Here is a 24812-nt window from a genome sequence, read left to right as displayed (position 1 = left end):
TTATGGGTCGTGGCCGAAGATCGCAAGCCCGACTTGGAGCAAGTGCTTGCACTGAAAATTACATTCTGCCGATGTCCTCGTCCCCTGTGTTTCTGGCTGCCAAGGGTACATACTTTATCTGTTATGATCGTGCATACGCATGGTTGCCCGCAGACTTCATGGGCTCATGTTTTATTGCAAATCTGTTGCCTCCGACGTTCACTGTAGATGCCGATTATCACAAGACTAGAGTTGTACGAGGCGTAATTAGCGAAGAGGATACTGCCGGTCAAGAGGCAGGAGACTTTTTCAAGGGTTTCCTCCCGTTTTGGGGACCTATGGTCAATAGTAGGAACCTGAGACAGTTGACTCGAGTGGTAGAATCGACAGCTAATATTACTGCCAGTGCCCTTGGTAATATCACCACAGAACTTCAGGCGGAGAGACTTATGACGTTACAAAACCGTATGGTTTTAGATGTCATCTTAGCAGATCGTGGTGGGGTATGTAAGGTGATCCATTCGAGCTGCTGCATTTTCATTCCAGATAATGCTCCTACCGTCTATCAAGCCATCTCGAGGTTGCATAAGATCTCCGAATCCATACACGTGGATGTAGGGGATTGGACGCTACTTGGATGGTTTTGGGGCCTGATGTCGACTTGGGGTTGGAAGATTCTGATGATCATCGGAGTCGTTGTAGTGTTCCTGTTCACGTGTTGCCTTTGTGTGCAGTGTGGTCCTGCCTTATGTAGCCTCTGTGCTACAACGTGTATGAGACAACCATCTGCTACCAAGGGGACTCGGTTGGACAGAGCTATGCTACAGCAACATCTCGATGGTCTGATGAATATCGAATATGATTCCGACTAGTGCTTGCCTACATGAGGGCAAAAGGAGCGTCTGAGGTTCCGTGACAATTGTAAGTGGTGTTTTCGACTCGCACGAATATAGTCGAGTCTGGTATCTATGAACCGCAAATGACGAGTTTAGTAAGTGTGCGCAGTTTCACTGTGCTAACTTAAACCGTTCGTTTGTTATGTGGGTTTTTCATCTGTACCCACGGGTTCCATCTTAGATACGGCATCCATTTTGTCTCTTGCCCTCAAGTAGCCAGCGAACGGACGCTGTCCGCTTCGCGACCCTGGGACTCCAAAGATATTTTCGGAAGACACATGTTCTTTGTGAGTGTCTTTATGATGAGGGGGTTGCTACTGTAAGGCAGATGGCGCCGCTCTAGGCTCATCTTGCCGCACGGACTTATTGTCTCAGCCGTGCATCTCATTAGGCACGTCCCTTTGATGCCTGTATCTCGTGTTTCCCGATACCTCCCCTTTTACACCCTTTCCGTTCTCCCCACTGTCTCCGTCTTCCTCTGCACCTGTCTTTGTTCCTATTTCGATCTGTTTTACTGCTGATTGGAATTTCTAATGGTGGGAAGATGGTTTTTACAGTTGGGAACCGCCAAATGTTTCCGCACTTATGTTCCGGACCTCGTGTGTTTCAAAGTGACCAAAGTGACCCCTCTGGGGGATAATTGTGGGAACCGGGTTGTAAACTTTTGTGTTCAATGTTATCCTATGGGTAAAAACTGTATAAAAGGAGCGATCCACAGAACCAATTTGAAGCAGTCTCCCCAAGTTGCACGCTGTGTACTTGTTGTGATCTCTGTGTTCCCTGCAGCAAATAAACCTTGAATCTTTGACGTCGAAGGAAGTGTCCCGTGTCTCTGTGATTCGTACGCCGGAGCAGGTTACCCACGAAGGTTTCAGGTGTTGTGCCCTGGCACCGCTGGGTCTTAAAGAGCCCAGTCCTTCACCAGTACTCAGTACCGGTGAGTACCATACCATTTAAGCACTGGTCACGAGTCAGTGGAGCCAAGCGCAGGTGCATCGTGGTCAGAGACTTGGTGATGGTTAAGAACAGGCATACACTAAGCACATTCATGCTCCCTTTTGAGGTGTTGTTCCCTGGCAAGTACAGTCAGTGCAGGGAAAAGTGGCCACAGCCCAGAGGGTGGGTGAGAGTGTTACAAGGAATGTGTCCTGTTTCAAACGTATGAAGCTCCTGTGGACCAACATATTGAGGATCCCTCAGTAACAGCGGGAATTGAAGCTGCCATGTCGACAGCTGTATCCCTGTGGACTTTTTTGCGGCATAGGATTCCAAAACAGCAGCTTCCGGTCCAAGCAATGCTGAATCTCGAGAGACTGGTATCGGTCTGTCAGTGGAATCGAGCCCCACAGGATCGCCTGTTTCCTGTATGCATCCTCCCATGACTCGACGTGGCGATGATGGCCGTCGTCATGCAAGGGAGAGGTACCATCTAACACCATGTCCTGTGAGATCTTCTTGTCTAAAGGACTTTGGGTTGACTTGATGTGTGGTAAGACAAGATAATCTATGTCTCTCTCTTAGGCATTTCTCACTTTTGCTTTTCTTTTTCTGAGATCTTTATTATTGAAGGTGCTACAATGATCATTACCTTTTGATTTGGTGCTGTGTTTTTGTTTAAAATAAAGGAGGAATGTTATGTTGGTGTGCCAATCCACTGGAGGCCGAGAAAGGAGGGGTGTCCTCGTGATGAACCGTCTTACCACAGATGAAATGCTTGGTACCAGTAGGGGAAAGGTAAAGTAATAAAAGTGCCCGGGGACTTGCCTTGTGGTACATTACCACAGAGACAGTGTATGAGTCGGGCTTTCTATACATACACCCAAACCCTGTAGGCCTGCTCTCTCCAGGAACGCAACAGACTACATACTAACTAAAGATAGTGCAGCATTCTGGAGGGCAATTAGAGACCCTTTCCTGACTAGTGAGGCAGGCCCAACTATCCAGATAGCCATACCTGAGGATCAGTGGATTAATCACTTCTCCCAGTTATACAAAGGAGAGGGTAGTCCCCTCACAGACGATAATCTCCCTTGGGATAATTCCAGTATGAACTGTTCCTTGCAGAACAAGGAACTAGAGTTTACCCTAGAGGAGGTGGAGCGGGCCCTTAAAGCTAGCCAAGGTGGCAAAGCTCCTGGCCCAGAAGGGGTTACCGTTGAACTTTTTAAAATAAACACCCAGTTGTGGGGGCCCCTCCTGGTACAGGTGCTCAATGCTAGTTGTAGCACTAGTTTCTTGCCTACCTGGGTATTCTTCATTATTGTGCCTATTTTTGAAAAGGGTGATAGGCACGATCCTGGATGCTACAGACCCATCTCCTTATTGCAATAACGAAGGTGGTAGGGAGAGTTCTTCTTGAGAGTCTTCAGGACTGGACTGAGGAAAACTCTGTTCAGTCAGACCTGCAATATGGCTTTCGGGCTGGGGTGGGGACTACTGAGCAGGGTATAAACCTTTCTCTATTGGTGGGGAAATACACAAGAGCTAAGAAAGGTAACTTGTTTTTAGCATTCGTGGATCTCACAGCCGCCTTTGACTGTGTGGTCCATAATAAATTGTGGTCAATTTTAGAAGTCATGGGGGTTGAACCAAACATTATTTATTTTATTAAAGGCTTTTATTGTGTGGTCAAGGGCCGCGTCCGCTATGGTGTGAGGGGAGAATGCTCAGAAGCCTTACCAATTAAGAGCGGGGTCAGACAGGGTTGTGTCTTGGCCCCGTTCCTTTTTAACTTGTATATAAATGGACTAGGGGAGGCTTTTCTTAAGGATAACCAGGATTTTCCGATGGTAGATGGGCGTCCTATTCCAGCCCTCCTGTACGCGGATGACGCAGTACTGATGTCTCGTACCCAAATAGGTCTTCAGCGTGTTCTGGATAGTTTCTCCCTCTTTATGAAAGATCTAGGTTTAAGAGTAAACTTGTCCAAAACCTTCATTATGCGCTGTAGTACTGGCATTAAGAAGCATATGGACATGTTTGTGGCAGGGCAGAAAATTGGTGCTGCAAAGAAGTTTTCCTACTTGGGCATTCTCTTAGCCCAGAGGTCTTCAAACTTTTTGATGCCGAGACCCCCTTGTAAAACCTTTTTAGGCATAAGGACCCCCTTACGACAAAAGATTCTAGAAACTGGTACTCCTCATCAACAACTATCGACAACCATAAATGCGCCTGTTAGACCTCATCACATCCATCCATCATTCATCCACCCACACTTTCACACATCCATCCACCCTTTCATCCTTCCATCCATACGTCCATCCTTTACCTATCCACCCATCTATTTGTCCACCCACCTTTTCACACATCCATCCATCCATCATTCATCCATGCAACCTTTTACCCATCCATCCATACATCCATCCTTCATCCATCCACCCTTTCATCCTTCCATCCATACATCCACCATTTCACCTATCCATCCTTCATCCATCCACCCTTTCATTATTCCATCCATACATCCATCCACCCTTTCATCCATACATCTATCCTTCATCCACCCACCCTTTCATCCATCCACCCCTCATTCATCCCCCCACCTTTTCACACATCCATCCATGCATCCATCATTCATCCATGCAACCTTTTATCCACCCATACATCCATCCTTCATCCATCTACCTTTTTGTCCTTCCATCCATCCATACATCCTTCATCCATCCACCTTTTCATCCATCCATCCTTCATCCATCCACCTACCCTTTCATCCATCCACCCTTTCATCCATCCATCCACCCATCATTCATCCCCCACCTTTTCACACATCCATCCATACATACATCCTTCATCCATCCATCCACCCACCTTTTCACACATCCATCCATCCTTCATCCATCCATCCACCCTTTCATCTTTACATCCATCCACTCATCATTCATCCACCCACCCTTTCATCCATCCATCCACCCACCTTTTCACACATCCATCCATCCTTCATCCATCCATCCACCCTTTCATCTTTACATCCATCCACTCATCATTCATCCACCCACCTTTTCACACATCCATCCATTCATCCTTCATCCATCCATCTACCCTTTCATCTTTACATCCATCCACTCATCATTCATCCACCCACCTTTTCACACATCCATCTATTCATCCTTACATCCACCCATCCATCCTTCATCCTTCCTTCCATCCATCCATCCATCCACCCACCCTTCATCCTTCCATCAACCCATACATCCATCCTTCATCCATCTACCTTTTTGTCCTTCCATCCATACATACATCCTTCATCCATCCACCCTTTCATCCATCCTTCATCCATCCACCTACCCTTTCATCCATCCATCCATCCATCCACCCCCATCCACCCATCATTCATCCCCCACCTTTTCACACATCCATCCATACACACATCCTTCATCCATCCACCCTTTCATCCATCCATCCACCCACCTTTTCACACATCCATCCATCCTTCATCCATCCATCCACCCACCCTTTCATCTTTACATCCATCCACTCATCATCCATCCACCCACCCTTTCATCCATCCATCCACCCACCTTTTCACACATCCATCCATCCTTCATCCATCCATCCACCCTTTCATCTCTACATCCATCCACTCATCATTCACCCACCCACCCTTTCATCCATCCATCCACCTTTTCACACATCCATCCATCCTTCATCCATCCATCCACCCTTTCATCTTTACATCCATCCACTCATCATTCATCCACCCACCTTTTCAAGCATCCATCCATTCATCCTTCATCCATCCATCTACCCTTTCATCTTTACATCCATCCACTCATCATTCATCCACCCACCTTTTCACACATCCATCTATTCATCCTTACACCCACCCATCCATCCTTCATCCTTCCTTCCATCCATCCATCCATCCATCCACCCACCCTTCATCCTTCCATCCACACATACATTCATCCTTCATCCACCCACCTTTTCTGTGCCTCTCTCATGGGGGTGGGGTCAGTATCTCTCTGTGTCTTCTTCCTTCTTCCTCTCTCATGGGAGGGCATCTCTGTGCTTCCCTGCTTGGGGGGGGGGGGGGGGAGAGACAGGCTGTATAAACACCTCACGGTGAAGAACAGTTTCAGGCACATTTCTCCTGCACAGGCGCCAGGTATGTGGGACTTGAACCAATGACTGTAATGTCCTTCTGCTGTTTGCTATGTGTGTTTGTAAAGCGCTCTGATACCTATGGGTTAAGCTAGCGCTATATAAAACGTTAAAAATAAAAATAAACCCCACAGCTAAGTCCATTGATTGAACTCAAAGGGCTACAGCCTCCTCCCCCAGACACCCCCCCCCCCCCCACCCCCACTCCCCAGCACGTGTAAGTGAGCCCAGCTGAAACAGCTTCGGGACACACAGAAAGGCACACCCGAGTACTTCACAGGTCGTCAGAAGACCTTTACTTGTTAATGAGGCGTGAATTAGGCCTCCAGCTTGATCACCCGGCCTCAATCAGCCTGACGCCAGGAACTGCTGCACTCTCCAACAGAGTCTGCGACCCCCTTCCCAGGACTCCACGACCCCCCTGGGGGTCGCGCCCCACAGATTGAAGACCTCTGTCTTAGCCCATAACGACACCTGGGCTCAAGCAGTTTTAGCTAAAAGGTTGTTTTTATTATGCACTACATCTGCTTTAATCACTTTTGCTAGGAAATTCGGGAAAAGACCCCCGTAGAACTTTTAAAATTGTATAAAGCGCAGTGCATTGCAGCAGCACTCTATGGTAGCGAGGTTTGGGGTTTTGCTGATTTACTCCCGATCCAGAGAGTGGAAAACTCATTTTTAAGATACGTTTTATGCTTACCGAAAGCTTCCTCTGCAAGTGTTTGTCATGCAGAGTTAGGGCTTCCATTTATCTCCGACCTGATAAGTGTTGAACCTGTGCTTTTATGGCACAGGCTGTGGTCAAAAGATGAGGCCAATTAAATAGAGAAATCCTTGCGGATACGTTGAACCTGGAAGGAGCAATGAGGATTCTATGGCTAAGATATGCGTATAACTTTGTTATGGATCTTGGCCATCCCTACTTTTTCACCGCTCCCATAAGTTTATAACTAGGAAGAAGCTAAGAAAAGAGGGTATGCTGCTGCTAGATTTTAACAGAATAGAGGCAAATAGATCTGGAACATCCGAAACCTATTGGCTTTGCCAAGGCATGTTTTCTGTTGCCTTGGCACATTCAACAGCTTCGGTGCCGAAAAGGGGGGATGGGGGGAAGGGGGGAGGCCAAATCGAGCTGGGGCAGTCACGATCTCCTACCCCCTCGACTCTCCCCCCCCCCTCCCCTCCTCTTGCAACGTCACTGCTGGGCTCTGAAAGCAAAGCCTGACCCTTGGCTCACCGCCTCTCCTTATGGATTTGCAAGCTCGCCCACTTCCTTTAGATAAACCCGAAGTGAACAAGTAAAACGAAACTACGTATCAGGACTGCTCGCGAGAAGCACCTTTGTAACTAAATAGATTTTTGTATTTTGCTTTTTTCTTTTATTATGACAAAATACATTAAAAGAATCGCAAGTCCTTCCCCAAAACCCATCAGATAAGACTTTTACATAAGTTAAGGTAAATGGCATTTTCCCTAACAAGTTTAAGGCAGCGCCGTAGACGCTTCCGTGTTCCTAGTTTACAGCAGCTGTGCTTGCAGACTACCACCACGTGACCTACTCGAGTGCTGCTGTTTTCTTTTTCTATCATGCTGTAGGAGAAAGAACGGCCTGGCAGGTTAGTCAGACGTGTGCCTGGCGTTTCGGTTTAAACTTTCGCCAAAACACGCCTCTGTAAACAGCGGCTACTCCTATCAAGAGGATCGGGGATGAGGCAAGAAAGCAAGTGGGAGGGAGATCACGTGTTTGTGCTGTGATCTTGGTCAGCTGACTCTGTAGCGGTAATTTATTTAGTGCATTTTTATAAAGCGTGGACATTACGCGAAGGTGTCAGAGCGCAGGTCAGAGTGCAGGTCTTGTAAGTAGAACGCTTTATGTTGGTAGAAATCCTAGTTTTGTTAATTTCATTTCAGGGAATATGCCTCATTTTGTCCGCAGTGTGTCTTTTTTGATTGCTTGCTCACACATTCCGCTGTGCGTGCAGGAAAAAAAGATTGCGTTATTTTTGTACGTTTCCCTTGACCTGTTCATTGTATTCTTTCTACGCTTAGAGGGACAACTAGCGGCAGGGGCAAGTGTGAGGACTGTAAAGTAAGTAGGCGCTCTGCCAGACGCCGGTTCCATTTGCCACCAGTAACAAGTTCTGCCGGGTTGTTTTTGAAAATAATGTTTTGGGGATATTGTTAAATATTTTGCTTAGTGGAAGCGGCTTACGTAATCTTAATGATATGTTTAAGCTTGAGGAGAAAGATGCCTAACCTGCGTCTGCCGTGCCGATGATCAGGGTACCGGTACTCTTCCCTGGCTGCCGAGAAGTGCCGGTACTGACTGCAAGAAAATTCGGAAGTGCCGGTACTCAGTACCGGTGAGTACCGGCCCATTTAAAGCACTTGTCTCGCTAGTGGGACCTAATAAGTAGGGCTCCCAGTTTTGTGGGATTTTCATTTTTAGCCATATTTATTTTTTGCTAATTGTATCAGTATTTATCCATATTTATTTTAGGTTTTGTGGAAAAATGAAGTTGAAATTAGTATATTTCCACATTTATTTAAACAATAAATATGCACTCATGCTTGAGTGCCTGCCACGTTTCAATGCTGTGAACACCTGCAGAAGATAAATCGATGCACTTAAATGAAAATATGCAAGTTACTGTATCAACATGTGCATGGCTACTGATGTTAAAACCTCTTTACTAAAATTCCTTTCTTTTTTAACTCTTACCTATCAATCCTCACAGCTTGTGGCCTGCCAGTCATGACAGACCACATTTAGAATTACTCAAAAAGCAACACAATTTCTGTTTAAAAATAAATACAGGCAAGAAAGTAAATATTTCATGTCTGTATTTATCTGTAAAAATCAGTAAAAACTGAAAACGGGGTGCTACACCATCTACTGTTACTTTGAGTGCCAACTTCCTGCTGGACACTAGCATGAGAGTCTAGCAAACCATTTTTTAAAAAATGTACATGTAAAACATCGCCAACTGAAACAATGTTGAGATACCAACAATCAGATTAAGTATGCCAGTGAAAACACATTGCATTTCCTTTTTCCAGTTCTTCATATGTTCAAACACCCATTTGGTAGCAAGTCGTAGGTAAACCCCAACTGCCTGGTATTTAGTAAATATTAAAGGAATCACTGTGGGCTGCCTACTATCAAGGTCGCACTAAGATAGAGAATATGCATGGGGACCACAATAAAAATGCTCCCTATCCGTGAATTAAATAGCTGAAAAAGTGGCTCACATGTATGCATCTATAAGCTCATTGTAATGCACCTTATCATGGAGAAGGAAAATAATAATAGACTACTGCATAGAATATCTGTGCATTGCAGAAAAAACAAGCATTTGCAACAGAATCAGTCTCGCCTTTCGAACCTTATGTGCATTTATCTATGCAGCATATTAGCTCAGGTGCTGAAACATTTACTGTTCTAGCAGTACCACCCTTCACTGCCTTTGATACAACTGTGGTGGGGGCCGGAACGAGTGGGAAGAGCGCTAAGGAAGAAAGATGAAAGCCTGCAAATGCACCAATATAGTGTTAGTTAGCAGATAAAACTTCACTGAGGGCACTGTAGCACTAAAAGAAATATTGAAGTAAAAAATGGATGATTGTAAAGCGTCCTGCCCAGCCTAATAAGTGCGTGTCATTCCAGATGAAAGGGTTAGGTCACCAATGTTCCCTCTAATTTATTTCCTCTGTGTGCGGCACTGGAGGGTCTCTGTGCGCTGCAACCATGGCTATGTGCGCCAGGAACCAAACCGCGTGTGTCTGCGGCACCAAATGGCACTCAAAACGTTTACTTTAAAAAGTGAAAAGATGATGCATTTTCACACATACAGAGCCACAATAAGGGTCTTAAGGGCAGTTTGCAAATTTATTGTATTGCCTGTATTTTCATTGTGCTCTGACTGCTGTTGTCTGTCTTCCCCGCTGCCTGTACGTCGTCCATGCCCCGTTTTCTTCCCTCTGTTCCTCTCTCTATCCCCATGCTCTCTCTGCACAGTCTTTCCTTCTGTACTCCTCGCTGCCCGTGTCTCTTGCCAGTTTTCCCTTCTGTTTCCCTCGCTGCACCCGGGCCTCTCTGCCCATTCTGCCTTCTGTTCTTAGCTGCCCCTATATTTCTGTATTATGCCTCTATGCCATTAGTTATTTGTGCCCGTCTGCCCTCTGTGCCACTCGTTTTTTTGCCATTCTGCCCTCTGTTCCACTCGTTTTTTTGTGCCTTTCTGCCCTCTGTCCCACTCGTTTTTTGTGCTTTTATGCTCTGTCCCACTCGTTTTTTGTGCCTTTATGCTCTGTCCCACTCGTTTTTTGTGCCTTTCTGCCCTCTATGCCAGTTGTTTTTGTGATTTTCTGCCCTCTGTCCCACTCGTTTTTTGTGCCTTTATGTCCTCTGTCTGTGACCTTATCGTTTTCTTGTGCCTTTCTGTCTGTGTCCCACTCGTTTTTTTGTGGATTTCTGTCCTCTGCAGCCCTGCCAAGTATCATGCATCATGCGTTAGACTAACGCATTCCAGTGTGGTGATCTGCATCACCGCACTGAAATGCATTGTCACACATAGCTGCTCGGAATGTGAACGTGTGCTATGAGCCCCTTTACATTGTTTTTATATATATATATATATTTTTTTTTCTATGTTTCCACAGTGACATACCATACCCCTGAACCCCATGATGTCGACAAGTTTGTTTCATGCTTTTTTAGTTTCATTAGAAAAAACACACAATAAACAATTCACAGAATCTTTACATCAATCTTTATCGCTGATTGTTAGACTCAATATTTTTATTGACAATATGAGAACTGCTTTTTCCTCCCCTAAACTGACCCGTACCCATCCCGCAGCAAGCAACACAGAAAGAGATGCGTTGGCAGCCGGTTGCCACCATGTGGGGCCAGAAGAGCTTCACTGTTAGCACTGACGCACACAGTCTTGCAAGAGGTCTCATGCGGTAAAAAAATATTGCTTTCCATAAATTCAAGCACGTAGTTTATTAAGTGACTGAGGTGCTCAAACACCTTCCCTCAACTGGCAACTACAACGTTCATCCGATAATATGGAACATTAGAACTCCGGTGGTTAGCCGATGCCTTAAAGGGGAATACACTACATATCATCCCCTTTGAAGAAGCCGAGAAGAATAACTAAACTGTGAACAAACACGCGAGCATCTTAACATAAACATTTCAAATAGTTGTTAATCATATTTATTAGGGTTGAGCTGTGCTAGTAGTCAAGTCTTTGAAATACAGTGTCCTGGCTGGCTGTAATGTGTGCGTCTCACTCTCCTGAGGCTTTCCAATGCCTATGCTGTTTGCGGGTGCTCAGGAGTCAGCTGACTGCTGTCTATTTTAATATATGATATTTAGGCACCTGAGAAGATCGTGTTGGGGGACCTCACACCCTACTACAGGCTGAGGACTCAGAGAGCGGCGGGACTGTAGTCCAGACTGATGCTGGACAATGTATTGCCAGGGAGGAGCTAGGGGGACCAGTCGGCAAAAGGCTGGCTAAGGCAGAATCTGTTAACTGTTTTTCTGCCGGCTAACTGGTCAAATAGGTTAGCGCCCTTCCATTTCTGTTGCTTTGCAGTAGATTTAAGATCTTCTTCGAGTTTTTCGTTGCTCCAATGGATGTCATTTCTAAAATGTATAGGTTTCTCTTTTCTATGCGGGAAAAAAATCCTAGGCCATCAGTGAAGTAAGTGAACAATTTGTCTAGAAACCAGTGGTGAGAAGAACAGTCGAATGTGAATTTTATATTAAAATTATATATTTAATCAGCATAAATAAAAATCAGAGACTCAGCAAAAGTGAAACTATATGATGAGATAAAAATATGATTCATAAAGAAACATCAACAGGTTATATCAACAATAGGTACATAACATATAAATCATACAAGTTAATCATGCAAGTTACAATTAAAACAATTCATACAAAGTTGTCATAAGCATAAAAGGTGCTGAAGAAATATAAATTAAAACTCGACCCGCGTTTCGGCTGAAAAAACGCCTTCCTCAGGAGTCACTGTTGAAAAATCTGGAAATACATTTACAAGAAAGACATATATCAGATCATTGATTTAGTATTACATAATTTACATATTTGCATAACTGTGCATATAAAAATACAAAAAAGAAATCATATATAATAAAACAGTTTAACATTACATACATCAGATTCGAAAGTCTTCATTACCTAGCAGGTCTAGTGTGAGAATTTGGTCACTTATTGTCTAATGATAGACAAATGTTTTCATAAAGATTGTACAGTACTTAGCTAGCAAGCGTTTTAATCATAGTTCATATATTAGTTGCAATCTTATTCCTCCTTTGATGATGAGATGTTAAAAAGAGGCCATGCACCAAAAAGATAATAGCACTAGACTTATCTTAATTTTGATACAAAGTTCATGGGTACATAGGAATCAACTTACATTGACAATACTGTATTTCTATGCAGTACATCGAAGGTAGATGGTATCTTCTAATATTCAATAGTTAGAGCCACTTGATAAAGGCTAATTCCTGATCAATAATAGAGAAATACAGTCATATAATATAACCATGATGATATCACCTTGAACACAAAGAGCCACATAGATTACGGGGAAAAATGATCTAGATAGTCACATTAGTTAAAACACGCGAACGGAAGCAAAAGGGAGTGTCACTACTTGGCTAAACAAAAAGATTCCATAAAAAATGAAGATAATTTTATCAGAAAGAACCCTATGGTAGAGATATATAGGGATGTAGTGGAACTGGATATAGAAATCGAGGGTCTGAAATATCCTACTTCACAAAAATCACAATAGAGACACAACGAGTGGTATTGATAACAATGTAACATCCAAGTGTCTACGCTTTTGTTAGTAAAGCGCGGGGCAGACTGTGGCATTTTGTTTAAGTATTGCTGTTAATCGGAGCCCGTGAAGGGGCTCCGATTAACAGCAATATTTAAACAAAAGGCCACAGTCTGCCCGCTCCCACACAGCCGCAAGCGTCATAATCCCCATCAGCCCCCTGCCTCCTTAACTGCATTCCTCACGCCCACTCCACCGCAACCACTGAAAAAGTGCTCATGTTCGCGCCGCTCGCGTTTTAAAAGCAGCGAGCGGCGCGACCCTCTAGCGACGTCCTGTGTGCGCGCTCCACGCTAGGTGGTGCGCGCTGACTTGGGGGGAGGTGCGCGCGCGCGGCCTAGAGGGAACGGTGTAGGTCACCCCTGCCAAAGTTACTGAGTACAGGTGTTTACATCTGAGAGCTCTGATAGGGCAAGCCTCACACATGTGTGTTGGTTGTATGCAGTGTTCAGAGATGCCTCACTGTTGCAAGTCGCTCAACAATGTTGTAAAAAAGGGCCTAAGTGTTCTCCCTAGTTCAGATAAGGATATACATGGAGCCTCACTTCATGCACAGAGAAAGGGTGGGTTGAGGGAAACGTTGCATTTATGCTTGGAGGATTACACTTCTCTCTCTCGCTCTCCCCCTCTCTCTCCAGGATCCCAGTGGTGGTAAAGTGAAGGTGCCATCAAGGAATGCAAGCCCTCCACTCACCCATCAACCAGTTGGGTAGTCAAATACAGCCATGATTTGAGTACCACTGGCCCCTCGCTGGACACGGTTCCACTGTACCTTCTGCACTATTAGTAGCTAGGTTGCTGTCACCACCTAGCCAGGGCTGCTCTGCCTGGGGCGTGTATCTGTGACTCGGGGGCCAGGTGGGAAAAAAAGGAGGGGTTGTCGTGAGAAGCATTTCGAGTGTGAGCAAAATGTGCACCCCCTTTTACTTTGGTCTGGCACAGGCACGTGGAAAGCTGATCCTAATTGTGACAAGGCTGTTACAATATTACGACGGTGCATAACTGCCAAGGTTTCAGGTTACTTATGTATGACATTTGCAGAATTTCAGTGTAATTATGAGTGACTTTTAACGACTATGAGTGACACTTTCTGTGGAGCAAACTAGCAATGAAGAAGGGGAAACATAAATATCCAAAAGTACACCCATTTGACCAATCTGCTGTTGTAAATCTCTGAGACAGATTCTGTCTGTCTCTGCCTCCAGATCTCTGTGAGCAGAGACTGAGGCCGGTCCTCCGGCCCTGGGCCCACAGCAGAGGCTAATGTCTATAAGGAAAATAAGGGAAGTGCATATTGAGCTGGACCTCCATGCGTGGTTCCTTATAATTACCAGTGTGATGGGCCAGCAGCACAGTGAATCCCAACGAGCCGGCATCAGTGACCACTAAACAATCCAGGAAGATCAGTTATTCTTTATTCTTATTGTTATACTAATAATTACACGACCTATCAATCCGCAGGGAGGAAAAAAAAAAGATCATTTTAGCGATTACTAAGCCCAAAAAAAAGAAAGAAAGGGAAAAAAAAGAAACAATCAGCATGGGGTCAATCCAATACTTACTGCACAAAGTCCAGAGTTCCTGTCTGCGACAACTCTTTCTGGTGTTGTGGGCAGCTGCAGGGCAGGTGGGCAGGTCTGAGGCAGGCTCAGAGTCAGATCACCGTGTCTCTTGCAGCTGTATAGGTGATCCCAGGAGAGGCTGAGCCCAGCTGATGATTAAGATGCAGTGTCCTTAACCCGGCAGCAGGGGGTTTGGGGAGCGGAAGGGAGGTGCGTTAACTAGGCAGCCTGTTTTTAGTGGTTGGAGAGCGGGCACCGTACAGAGAAATGCAGTCTAAGCAGCAACAAAACATAAAGGGTGAACTTGGGAGAGTCTGGACCTGGCCAATGACAAACTCATTAACCGAGCAATGGGGGTGGGAGGAGAGTTCATTAGGTAGCCTGTTTTTGGTGGTGGGAGGGTGGGCACCCTACGGATAGGTGCAGATTTGAAGCCGAATGCACAGCGCTCGTGAAATTGGCATGGTCAGCTGAATAGTTGAAAGTTATTAAAACTAGAGGCAGAGGCAGACTTTTGGCGCGCATGCACATGATGTAAAGCATTGCGCACATGCAAGAGTTTGGACAGGTCAGGCAAAAGAAAGTGCGAATACAGGCTGCCAATCATATGGAAAAAAAGCATTGTAAACAAAAATGCGGGCGCCGAAGTAGGCAGGAACGGGAGTGGGGGAGGTGGGGAGTGTGTGGGGGAGGTGGGGAGTGGGGGGGGGGTGGTGGTGGTGGTGGCCAGAGAAGTCACGGACTGCTGGAGGGAACGGGGGGACGCAGGGGAACAAGAGTTGCTGAAGTAAAGGGGCTGATAGCCATGGAAGGACAAAAATGATGTAATGGCAGTAAGGAGGCGGGACTAATACATCGGCAACCAATCAGAATGCAGCATTTCAGATTTGAGCCAATCAAAAGCATGGGCAGAAAGTGGGCAGAGCTTCCCCCACAATACTGTATACAACATCTCTCGACGAGACAGCGCATGCGCTGCCTAGCTGAGACCTAAAAAGTACATAGATATGTAAGTCAGATTCAGAGAGGGCCATACTAATTCTATATCCTGCATTACAATATTCTAGTTTTCTTCCACTGCAAATTTACTAAGCCCAATAAAAGTTAATGTGAACATATTCCCCCAGGTTTTATTAAAACTCTCCCACATTGTTGAACCAAAATATATTTCAGCCTTCCTTAGTTATGTACATGAGGGAATCTCGGTTCCATACCATTAAAGAGAGGCATAATAAACTTGCAATGTTCCTCTCTGTGACATTTCTGCAAACTGCCTGTGCTAATTTGCAAACCCTGCCCCTGTTTAGGGCTTGTGCCCCCTGTACTCTGCATTTTAATACTTTCGGTTTTGCTTTTTTCAGTATCTGTATGGACTTGAATATACCAAAGTGCTGTTATTACAAGTCTTAAAATAAAAAAATTGTCACAAATTGCAGCTTAAGTGAGGACGGAGGGGCAGAAGACTGACTAGTGAAGTGGTGAATTAATACCCCAGCCTCGTCGCCATCATGCTTACTTGAAGGCTTGTTTAGGGTCCAGCACAGTCGGTCTCACACTCTCCACTTCCGAAAGGAAACCATCTGTGGCTAGCCTGGGAGGAAGCCTCTTGATCCATTAAACTTTGCAGATCTTGGGAAACTGTTGACTCATGATGCAGGCAGCATGTCTACAGTGAGGGTGAGGAAGCCGCCCGCAAGTGAGGTGTAATGGTATTGCTACTTTCAGTCCTCTCACTCTTGAATAGTATTATAAGTGTTATGTTAGCTGTTGATTATGACTTTCCCTTACAGTGCTCTGTGGATGACTCATGCTTGCTGCAGTTAGCAGATAATTTCCAAGTTCGGGGACTCTGCGAGAGGCACAGTGATCAAAGTAGGTTCACAACTTTTCATGCATTAATATCTTTATGTGCAGGTCAGTAGTGCATCAAAACTTGAGCCCTCTCCCCCTGCAAAAAACATGGATGCCCCCTTCACCCAGACTCAGTCAGGACCTTTCAGGCCAGAATAAATTATAGGTTGTCTGGTATTCAGATTGGAACCTCGAATTGCATATAGTTTTGTATTAACGCTTGCCTCGTAAAAAAACTTGCAATAGTCCAAAATGAAGTAGGTTTTAGTGTTGGGAATTAATTTCGCATTGTTTCAGTGTTTGTCACCATGATGAATTAATTGCTGTTTTTGTGAAATATGACAGTAAACCTACTTACTTAATTGTAATCTAAACTTTTTGTATATTAACTTAGATTATCACACTTCACATTCTAATCATGCAAAGTTTAATATTGCTTTAAGCCTTCTTTGCCTAAACAATATAGCAATGTAACTTGCTTTTTATGTTCATACTTTTATTCACTGCTCTGGGTACAAGCAGCTCGTACTGTTAATCATTCCTTAACTTTCCAGAAGTGTCGATGTCAGACCAGCTCGCTGAGTCATTCATGGTTTACCCATGGCATTATTTTGCGAGTTTCTTGAGCTATGCAGGCTTTGAGCATCTTGAGGGCAGCCCTGGCTCTACCACTACCCTCCCCTTCCCCCAATGAGCACGCTATGGCTTAGCATGAGAAACAGAATCTTATCTTGTCACCATGCATTTAAGAATAATCAGGGTGACAGAAGAAATGTTGCAGAAATGTATCAGACTCGCTGAGTGCCAAGAACGACTCAGCGAGCCGGTCTGCCTCTGACCGCTTCGGAAATTTAGGGAAGGAATTAGCAGAAAGGAGCTTCTTTTACCCGCATGGGATCTCAGAGAGCAAAGGAGATGCATGGGCCCAGCTCTACCCTGCCCCCTCCTCCAATGGCCGCGCCGGCAGAGCCTGAGAGGCAACAAAGGAGGAGCAGAGCGGCCTCCAGGATCTGTACCGGACGGGAAAGCAATGCATAGTTGAAATGTAAAAGCAACGTCTGCCACAGAAAATTAATGCATTCAGCCTGTGAGGTGTGCTAGGGTGAAGTTACCACAATTCAGCAATACAGGGTTGAAAAAGTAGCATCCAAGACAGGAAAGCAATGCCTCCTACAAATTTAATCGGGAGGTATGTAAGCCTAAATGTAAACAAGGCGTTTGCCACAGAAGAGTGATGCATCTTTTAACAAGCCCTCACCCAAAGGAAGAAAAGAGTGCGCACAAATCCACGTTAATTGAACAACATGGAAATACACATGTAGCTGGGGCAGTCGGCAGGGATTATCTAAACCAGGGGTCTCCAACCTTTTTTGTAGTGAGAGCTACTTCTGGTCAGTGAAAATTATTGTGAGCTACTAAACCCCAAGCAACTCGCGCATTTTTCCGAGAGACCCCCCACACCCAGTGTTATAGACTTTAAGCCTATTTTCTTACACACTAATAATACTGCAACACAATGCCTCCCCTTTCTTCATTATCACAAATGAGAGCACTTTAAAATGCATAAGTTTAGTGTGCACTGTACAAAATCTGTGATGCCATGCATAGCCACCCTATGTGGCCTTGAATGGCCTCATAGATATGGAGGCAAGAAAGGACAAATTGCTGTGGTGTGTTACTCTGCTCCAGGGAGGCTTTCCATGAGTGGAGTATGGGTGTTACCATGCATCTGCCAATAGATTTTGGCACATTCTCAGATATGCAGGTATATTAGTAGTGGCATGGTGGGGCGGGAGCTGGTGAGGCTGGATTATTGTAACCCCAAGGTGATGGGATTATTGGGTCAAACTAAACCAGGCCTGAACTAAACAGAATGCTGTACTGACGGTTTTAACATTTCATATAGTTTTTACACTTTAAGTGATAAGCCCACAATCAAGAATTTATGATGATGCAATGTGCCAGCCGTAATTACATTTCCGATTTTCTGTGCAGATGTGAGATGGTTAATATATAAAATGGAAACGTGTCTGTGCGATCTTCATACAACAGGCATGTAACAAACAAGGCCTGTTAATTACAGCACAGAGGGGGTGTTGCTACATGTGCTCGCCTGTGTGGTTACCCTCCTGCCTTTGGATAAGTTTGGTATTGAACCCGTATTTCACTACGTGTGCAGCGTGTGGAGTAGTGTGTGATGATCAACTGTAATGCACAGCTCTCTTATTATCACACTATGGGGCCACCCCAGTCAGGCAGAGGTAATCTTGGGAAGAGAGGTTGCCACCCTATTACAGTTTTGACCAAGTGCAAGAAGGCATAGGAAAAATACAAATCTGCTGCTTGCTCATTTTTCTCCTCTTTAAAGCAGAAGGAAAACATGGACGCAAAGGGGTCCAGAAGAGGGGGCACATACAGAAGTGGATCTGGTAATGCTAAGTTCTGAACTGCAACTCGTAACGCCGGAAAGGTGGGTGGGAGATACCGGCTGCTGGAATCTTTACTGTTACACAGGTAGTGGGTAAACTCATCACCGCTATATTTATATTTCTTGGCTTGGTTTATTTTCCACAAATTACTAATGTACTCTTCTTTTTGCGTGCCCTACTTAAATATTAACATACATTTCGTGTTTGTTTACTTTACTGGGCATATTTGACACATTACCGCTGCACAAATGTTGTTTTCTTTCAAACGGACGCCGAGTCACACAGAGGTGTTCAAGGGCATTACAAATTAATACAAAAGAGAAGTGGAAAGGGAGGAGAATGGGGCCATCACATTAAATACCAGCTTCCTGTGAAAAAACGGCAGCAGCTGCAAATAATAACGGTTGTGCTTTTCCGTCTTCAGTGGAAATAAAGACTTTAAAAAAGTAATTGCCATCTTTTGCAAGACACCTGACATGGAGAGTCGGGTGTGCTCCCACGGTTTACCTGCTGCTCTGCTGCAAAGGGCAAATGGCGCGGGTCCCGGCAGTTCTATACTGCTTGCCTTGGGTGATCTGAAAACTAGCTGCTCTGTCCTGCCATGCCTAATACAGCTCCGCACTTGCACCGTTCTCGCTCGTGACTCACACAATGAGCATGGTGCCAGTGAGGAAAAGGCAGGGGGGCCCTAGACCGGGCTCACGAGTCACAAGACGCTAATGAAACGTCATCCTCTTCGCCCGGCCCGCCCTAGCTATGCTCAAAGGCCAATCCGAGCAGCTGCTTTGGGTAAGGGCGGGCAACAGAGCCTGTAACAGCCTAAAAAGCCAAAATAACACTAACGGGCTACTAAAGTGAGCAGCAAGCATCACGAGCTACACACAGGGTCTCCGCGAGCTACCGGTAGCTCGCGATCGACCGGTTGGAGACCCCTGATCTAAACCAACAAAAGGTGGGATTAATTAGACACCATGATGAAACGGAAGCATGCATTTCTAAAAGGCACAAACAGGAACCATTGAAAAGAAAAGAGGAGGGCTTTCAAGCCACAATGTATTTTACAGCATACCTCGCAAAGCAGTGCACGTACTGTCTGCTCAGGCTCGACCTAAAAAGTATGGGAACTGTGATGTGGCGCAGGGTGAGTGAATGGAGGGTGAGTGATTGTGAGGGCACTACTCACCGTCGGGGGGAACTGTGATGTGGCGCAGGGTGAGTGAATGGAGGGTGAGTGAATGTGAGGGCACTACTCACCGTCGGGGGGGGGGGGGAGTTTGGCTGTGATTCCCGCGTAGAGGGCGGTGCCGTAGTCCACCCTGCTGGTAACGGGGGGCCTCTGAGTGACCATCCTGGTTCCGGTGGGGATACATTTGTAGATCTTGTGAAGCATGCGGAGGGTGTTGAAGCAGAGGAGGGGACGGCGTTGACTTGCTGGGTCATAGACAGTGCTGAGCCCAGGATGAACTCCAGGTTGCGTGCATGGTCTGGGGGTGTCGGCGCAGCTCACAGCGAGGCTGGCCACCAGGATTTGTCCCAGGCGAAGGAGGTGGGGGCGAGGATGAGGACCTCCGTCTTGTCCGAGTACACTGTAATTGTTTTCTGTATTTCCTCTTTAGGTATCTACATATAACAGAACACACAATTTAAATGAAAAATACATGCAGGTTAAGTTAATCAGTGAGAAACGCATCCTGGTAGGTGCAGTAGAAAATAGTGGCATGTGTATGTTTAGCCCTACGAGTTCCCAGTCTGTGATGGAAAGCACTGTGAATATGTAAGTCATTATTTGAAACGTGCATTGTACACAGTATAGAATAGGCTGCAACAAAATGTACAAAGATTTTTAGACGAAATCTGCTTCCCAAATATAGATTGTAGTAATACCTTGACTGTTAGTAATGCATTTTTTTTATACCATCTCTGCTGGTAACTCCCTTCTACCACCACTCAAAAATAATAAATATGTGTCATCAGGCAGATTCAATTGATTCCATCAATTAAAGCCAATACCGGATTCCAAGCACCCTTTACACTTGCAGATTGACCTATTGCTTGCATTTACGTTTCTTTCAGGCACACACAGCACAGGAGAATCCCTGCCTTACACTTCAGCTGAAGCATTTGAACACTCTGAATTAACCACTTGGATGCTATGCTTCTGGTGGAACTTCAATGTAATTTCCATTGAAATCAATGGAAACTCCATGACGAGTTACCCTTGTCATTAGCGGCGAAGAGGTTAACCATCCCGGGACGGTTTTCTTTTCTCTACAAGTAAGGGAACTGTTTTGCTTAAATTATAAAAAATATTTACACTTCGTACCCCTCAGATCTTGCCCACTTTGACTCCTGGCTCAGTCTGTTTAGATAGCAATGCTTTATGTGTGTACAGCAGAGAAAAGTGTTAGCGTATGGCTGCCAAGTTTTCTGTTTGCACATTTGACACACATGCAGTGCTTTAAAGGGAAATATTGAAATGCATGGACACGATCTTTAGAGTACCTGCTTGCTCCTGAGAACAGTTGCGTCACGCCACTGCTTTTTAGCAGTAAAATAGAGAGAGAATAAGATGATGATAACTCGCGTTATCATTTTATTTTCTTACTTCCGCTGCTGTGCGTGAAGAGGCAGGGGCTGGGTAGGAGTTGTTGCACCCTCTTTAGTGCAAAATGACTGCTTGGCCGGCCCTCTCGGGTCGCCTAAAACAGTCTTGCGCAATGCCCATGTTTTTCATGCTGGCTGCTGTACAGCCTGCATGAAGAACATGCTCAGGCTCCCAGTACGCGTCTGAGTGCCTAAACATGGCACGCAGACTAATCCCAACACTGCTAAGGCAGTTTAGTGATTGGCTCACTGGGAGCCTGGGTGTGCTTCCTGTTAAATTCATCGAGGGAGGAGTAGGGAGGAGATACGTGGCGAGAAGGTACGTTTTTACATTTTTTGATTTTTTTTTTGCTGCCTGCTCCCCCCGTCCTCCTTCAACCTATCCCTACCCGCCCCCTATCTCCGATCCGTGCTGGCTGCTGCTGCATGAGAAGTGCCGGTAATCTCTCAATAAATGTACTGCAGCTGTGGTGAGAAGTGCATGTCCTCTCCTTTTTACTTTCAAGAAGTGCAGGTGCTCAGTATCTGCCCACTTAAAAGTGCTGCATACATGGCATAATATGTGCAACTAGTCTAGTCTGGTTTGTTTTCTTGTAAGGCATTTCAATACAAGCTTGAATGTTTGCGGTATAGATAACTTTAAAAAAAATGGTGCATTATTATTGAGTGACACATTTTTAAACTTAGACCCAGATTTACAAAGTTGTCATGCAACGCAGTACAGCACTCTAAGGTACGACCCAGCATTTCGTGACAGGGAGTAGAGCGCCAACTGTACAGAGACATGGCCCTCTTCTCATTCTCTAGAGTTGCTGCAAAATGTTGCTGCTGAGCTCCACGCACACACCTTTGTACCATAGTGCAAGGGTGTGTACGTGAGTCTAGCATATGTTTTGTACTGGACAGAAACCCTTCCAGTATAAAATACTATGACTAGACAAGTTTTATAACTTTTCCTACTTTGTGTGTGTGCTGTACAGTGTAGCACACATGCAAAGTCAGAAAAGAAATGAGAAATAAAAACATTACTCTTTTTACCTTCTGCTTTCTAGCAGCATTATGTTTGGGTTCAAAACCCTGTTTACTAATGTTAGAAGATATGTTTGAGTTTGCGCCCAAAATAGCACAGGTGGTTGCACTGGTTTACTTTTCCTTACATCATCTTAAATCTTTATTGGGCTGTACAGCCATAAAAGCACGTAAAACATCACTTTGTAAAATGCATAAAATCAGTGAGATACAGGTAAAATATAAATAGTTAAAACTATAAAAATTAATGCAATGTACAGATCCCTTGCAATAATCCATAAGGGTACCTAGTACCCTGCTACATCAATAGCGACCCACAACCAATACCTGTTGTAAGTCCGGTCTAAAGATCAGTAATGTCTTACAAATCTAATGAGAAGAGGTAGACCGCAGGCACAACACTTCACAGGTGATCCTTGTTTGCCTAAAGCTCCACATATACAACAGGAAGAGTGAAACCGCTAATACAATTGTATGTCTGACATCGCTTCTCAGGATCCTCATCTCTGCTCAGAAGTCCCTAATTTCCATGTTACGACATACTGCGAGCATCCATTTCCTTGTCATAACAGAAGTGGCAAGGTCCCTACTTGGAATTTTATATGAAGCGACTTAGCTTGTGGAGGCTCAATCTCATCCAAGAAGCAATTCAAGCTGCATTCTACTTTGAACTCAAGAAAGGTGGCTGAAATGATACCTACTCTAGTGTGCGCTAAAAACAATCATCAATGTAGCGTCAGGCTAGGCCCTTTAATGTTACTTTTGGAACCCCAGTGATTACAACAGGGATAGACCGTAGGTCCCGGCACTCCATCTGTAACAGGCTGTGCTTTATAAACCTGAGCCAAGGGATTCTGGATGCCCCAGGCAACTCCAATATTTACTCCAGACCCCCTCAGTATGGCAAGAGTCCAAGGGTTGCCCATAGTCTACGCCAAGATCGTATAGGTCTCAGTCCTGCTTTATCAACAAGAGATTGGAGGCCAAAACAAAGCCGTAATGGAATAAGCAGGGTACCAACAGCAAAATGGATAAGGATTTGCATAAAACCATTTTCTACTTTCTCCAGGGATCTAACGTCATTACGATCCCATAGTTCCCTGCCATATAGGGTTGCCCCAGGAGCTTGTAGATTTTACGTTTGGAGGGTTTAAGCTATTGGACAAAATAAGGAACCTAAGTGCAACCCCACCATCCCCCATGAAAATTGTTCTAATTTGAGCCTACACTTCTGAATATGAGGTAACCAATAAAACTGCTCCGTTAGCTTTACCCCTGAATAGTCAAATAAATTAACTCTCTCCAGCAGTACCATATTAAGGGTCAGGTCGATGACTTACTTGGTTTTACAATGTTAATTTCCAGGCCCCTCTGTTTGCAGAAGAACCCAAACCGATCCAGGAGCTTCTGTAACCCCATGGGCGTTTTCTAGATCAGAAGTGTATTGTATGCGAACAGAAGGGCCAGAGCATTTCCATCTGATAGTCAGGGCATCATTCTCACACTTCTGCAGCTGGATCACAAGATTGTTATTGTATAAAAGAAAAAGAATTGGAACTAGACCACAACATTATTTCACACCCCGTTTGCCTGGGGCTGGGGCAGTCAACTCACTCTGGGACCCACATCTGAGCTGAGCATGATAGTTAGTGTGAAGTCTAGTGATAACATCCAGGATGTAGTGTGGAACCCTAGTTTCTCCCAACACTTTCCACAAAGACTCCTGGGTACAAGGTTAAAGGCAGATCATATAGGGACTAACCACCCTCCAGAGTAACGTATTTGCAATAAAGCAACTGGAGACAAAACGCCATATAAATGGTACTAATACCATCCCTAAAGCCAGCTTGCAATGAAAACCGCATTCCAGCGTCAGCTATGCAGTCAAGCAGCCAATCAAAAATAATCCCGCCAAAACATTTTGGGAACTATCGATAAGGCTTATGGGCCTATAGTTGGATGGAAGCGACCTAGATCCCCTTTAGAAAAATCCTTACATATTCAATGCAAATACCAATTTGCATTAGTTTGAAAATCCCCAAAAAGGTTTTCTCTAGGCTTATTTTAAAAAAGTAACGGAAACCTGACGCAAAATCTTTGTAAATCTTGGCTTTTGTTTTTACTATATGAATGCTTGACTTAGAAGTCAAGTCATTCATTCATTGTAAATGAGCCCAGAAGTGTAACAATTTGCATGCAACAGGAATTCAATCTTTATGCGGTCTACACCCCCTGGTTACTGACCGCATTTCAGAGATGAAGGTTTCAAGTTCCCAGGTAACTAAGCACCAACACATTTGTAGTTCATTGATGTTAAGAATGGCCCTGTGCAAGTAAACAAGGAATGGAGTGAATAGACACCAGAAGAGAGAGAAACAGCATGAGGAAGAAAAATTGGAAGAGATAGTCATAGAAAGACACGGATAGAGGTAGAAAGACGCAGAAACGCATAGAAAGGGATAGGGTGAGGCAGGAGAGAAG

The 24812-nt window shown here is 44.8% G+C and overlaps 1 protein-coding gene across 10 annotated transcripts in view; it reads left to right on the top strand.

Annotated features, from left to right (window-relative positions):
* The first annotated feature begins 7782 nt into the window (after window positions 1–7782).
* Window positions 7783–24812, top strand: part of ASRGL1 (asparaginase and isoaspartyl peptidase 1) — a 262467-nt gene continuing 245437 nt past the window's right edge. For 4 of the 10 annotated variants that reach the window (XM_086926479.1, XM_086926482.1, XM_086926477.1 and 1 more), the window contains exon 1: window positions 7783–7828. Coding sequence is in view for 2 of the 10 variants with exons in the window: in XM_086926475.1 (XP_086782601.1) it covers window positions 20851–20872 (22 nt within the window). In the remaining 8 variants the exon portion in view is untranslated. Of the gene's footprint in view, window positions 7829–16208; window positions 16291–20771; window positions 20873–20944; window positions 20973–24812 lie in introns of all 10 variants that reach the window. The other 6 variants (XM_086926478.1, XM_086926481.1, XM_086926476.1 and 3 more) reach the window with 5 other exon arrangements.

This window comes from Lissotriton vulgaris, chromosome 6 (genome assembly GCF_964263255.1).
Source record: "Lissotriton vulgaris chromosome 6, aLisVul1.2, whole genome shotgun sequence".
Classification (NCBI taxonomy): Eukaryota; Metazoa; Chordata; class Amphibia; order Caudata; family Salamandridae; genus Lissotriton; species Lissotriton vulgaris.
The sequence above is the reverse complement of the archived record's forward strand: the minus strand, read 5'-3'. Positions and strand labels throughout refer to the sequence as shown.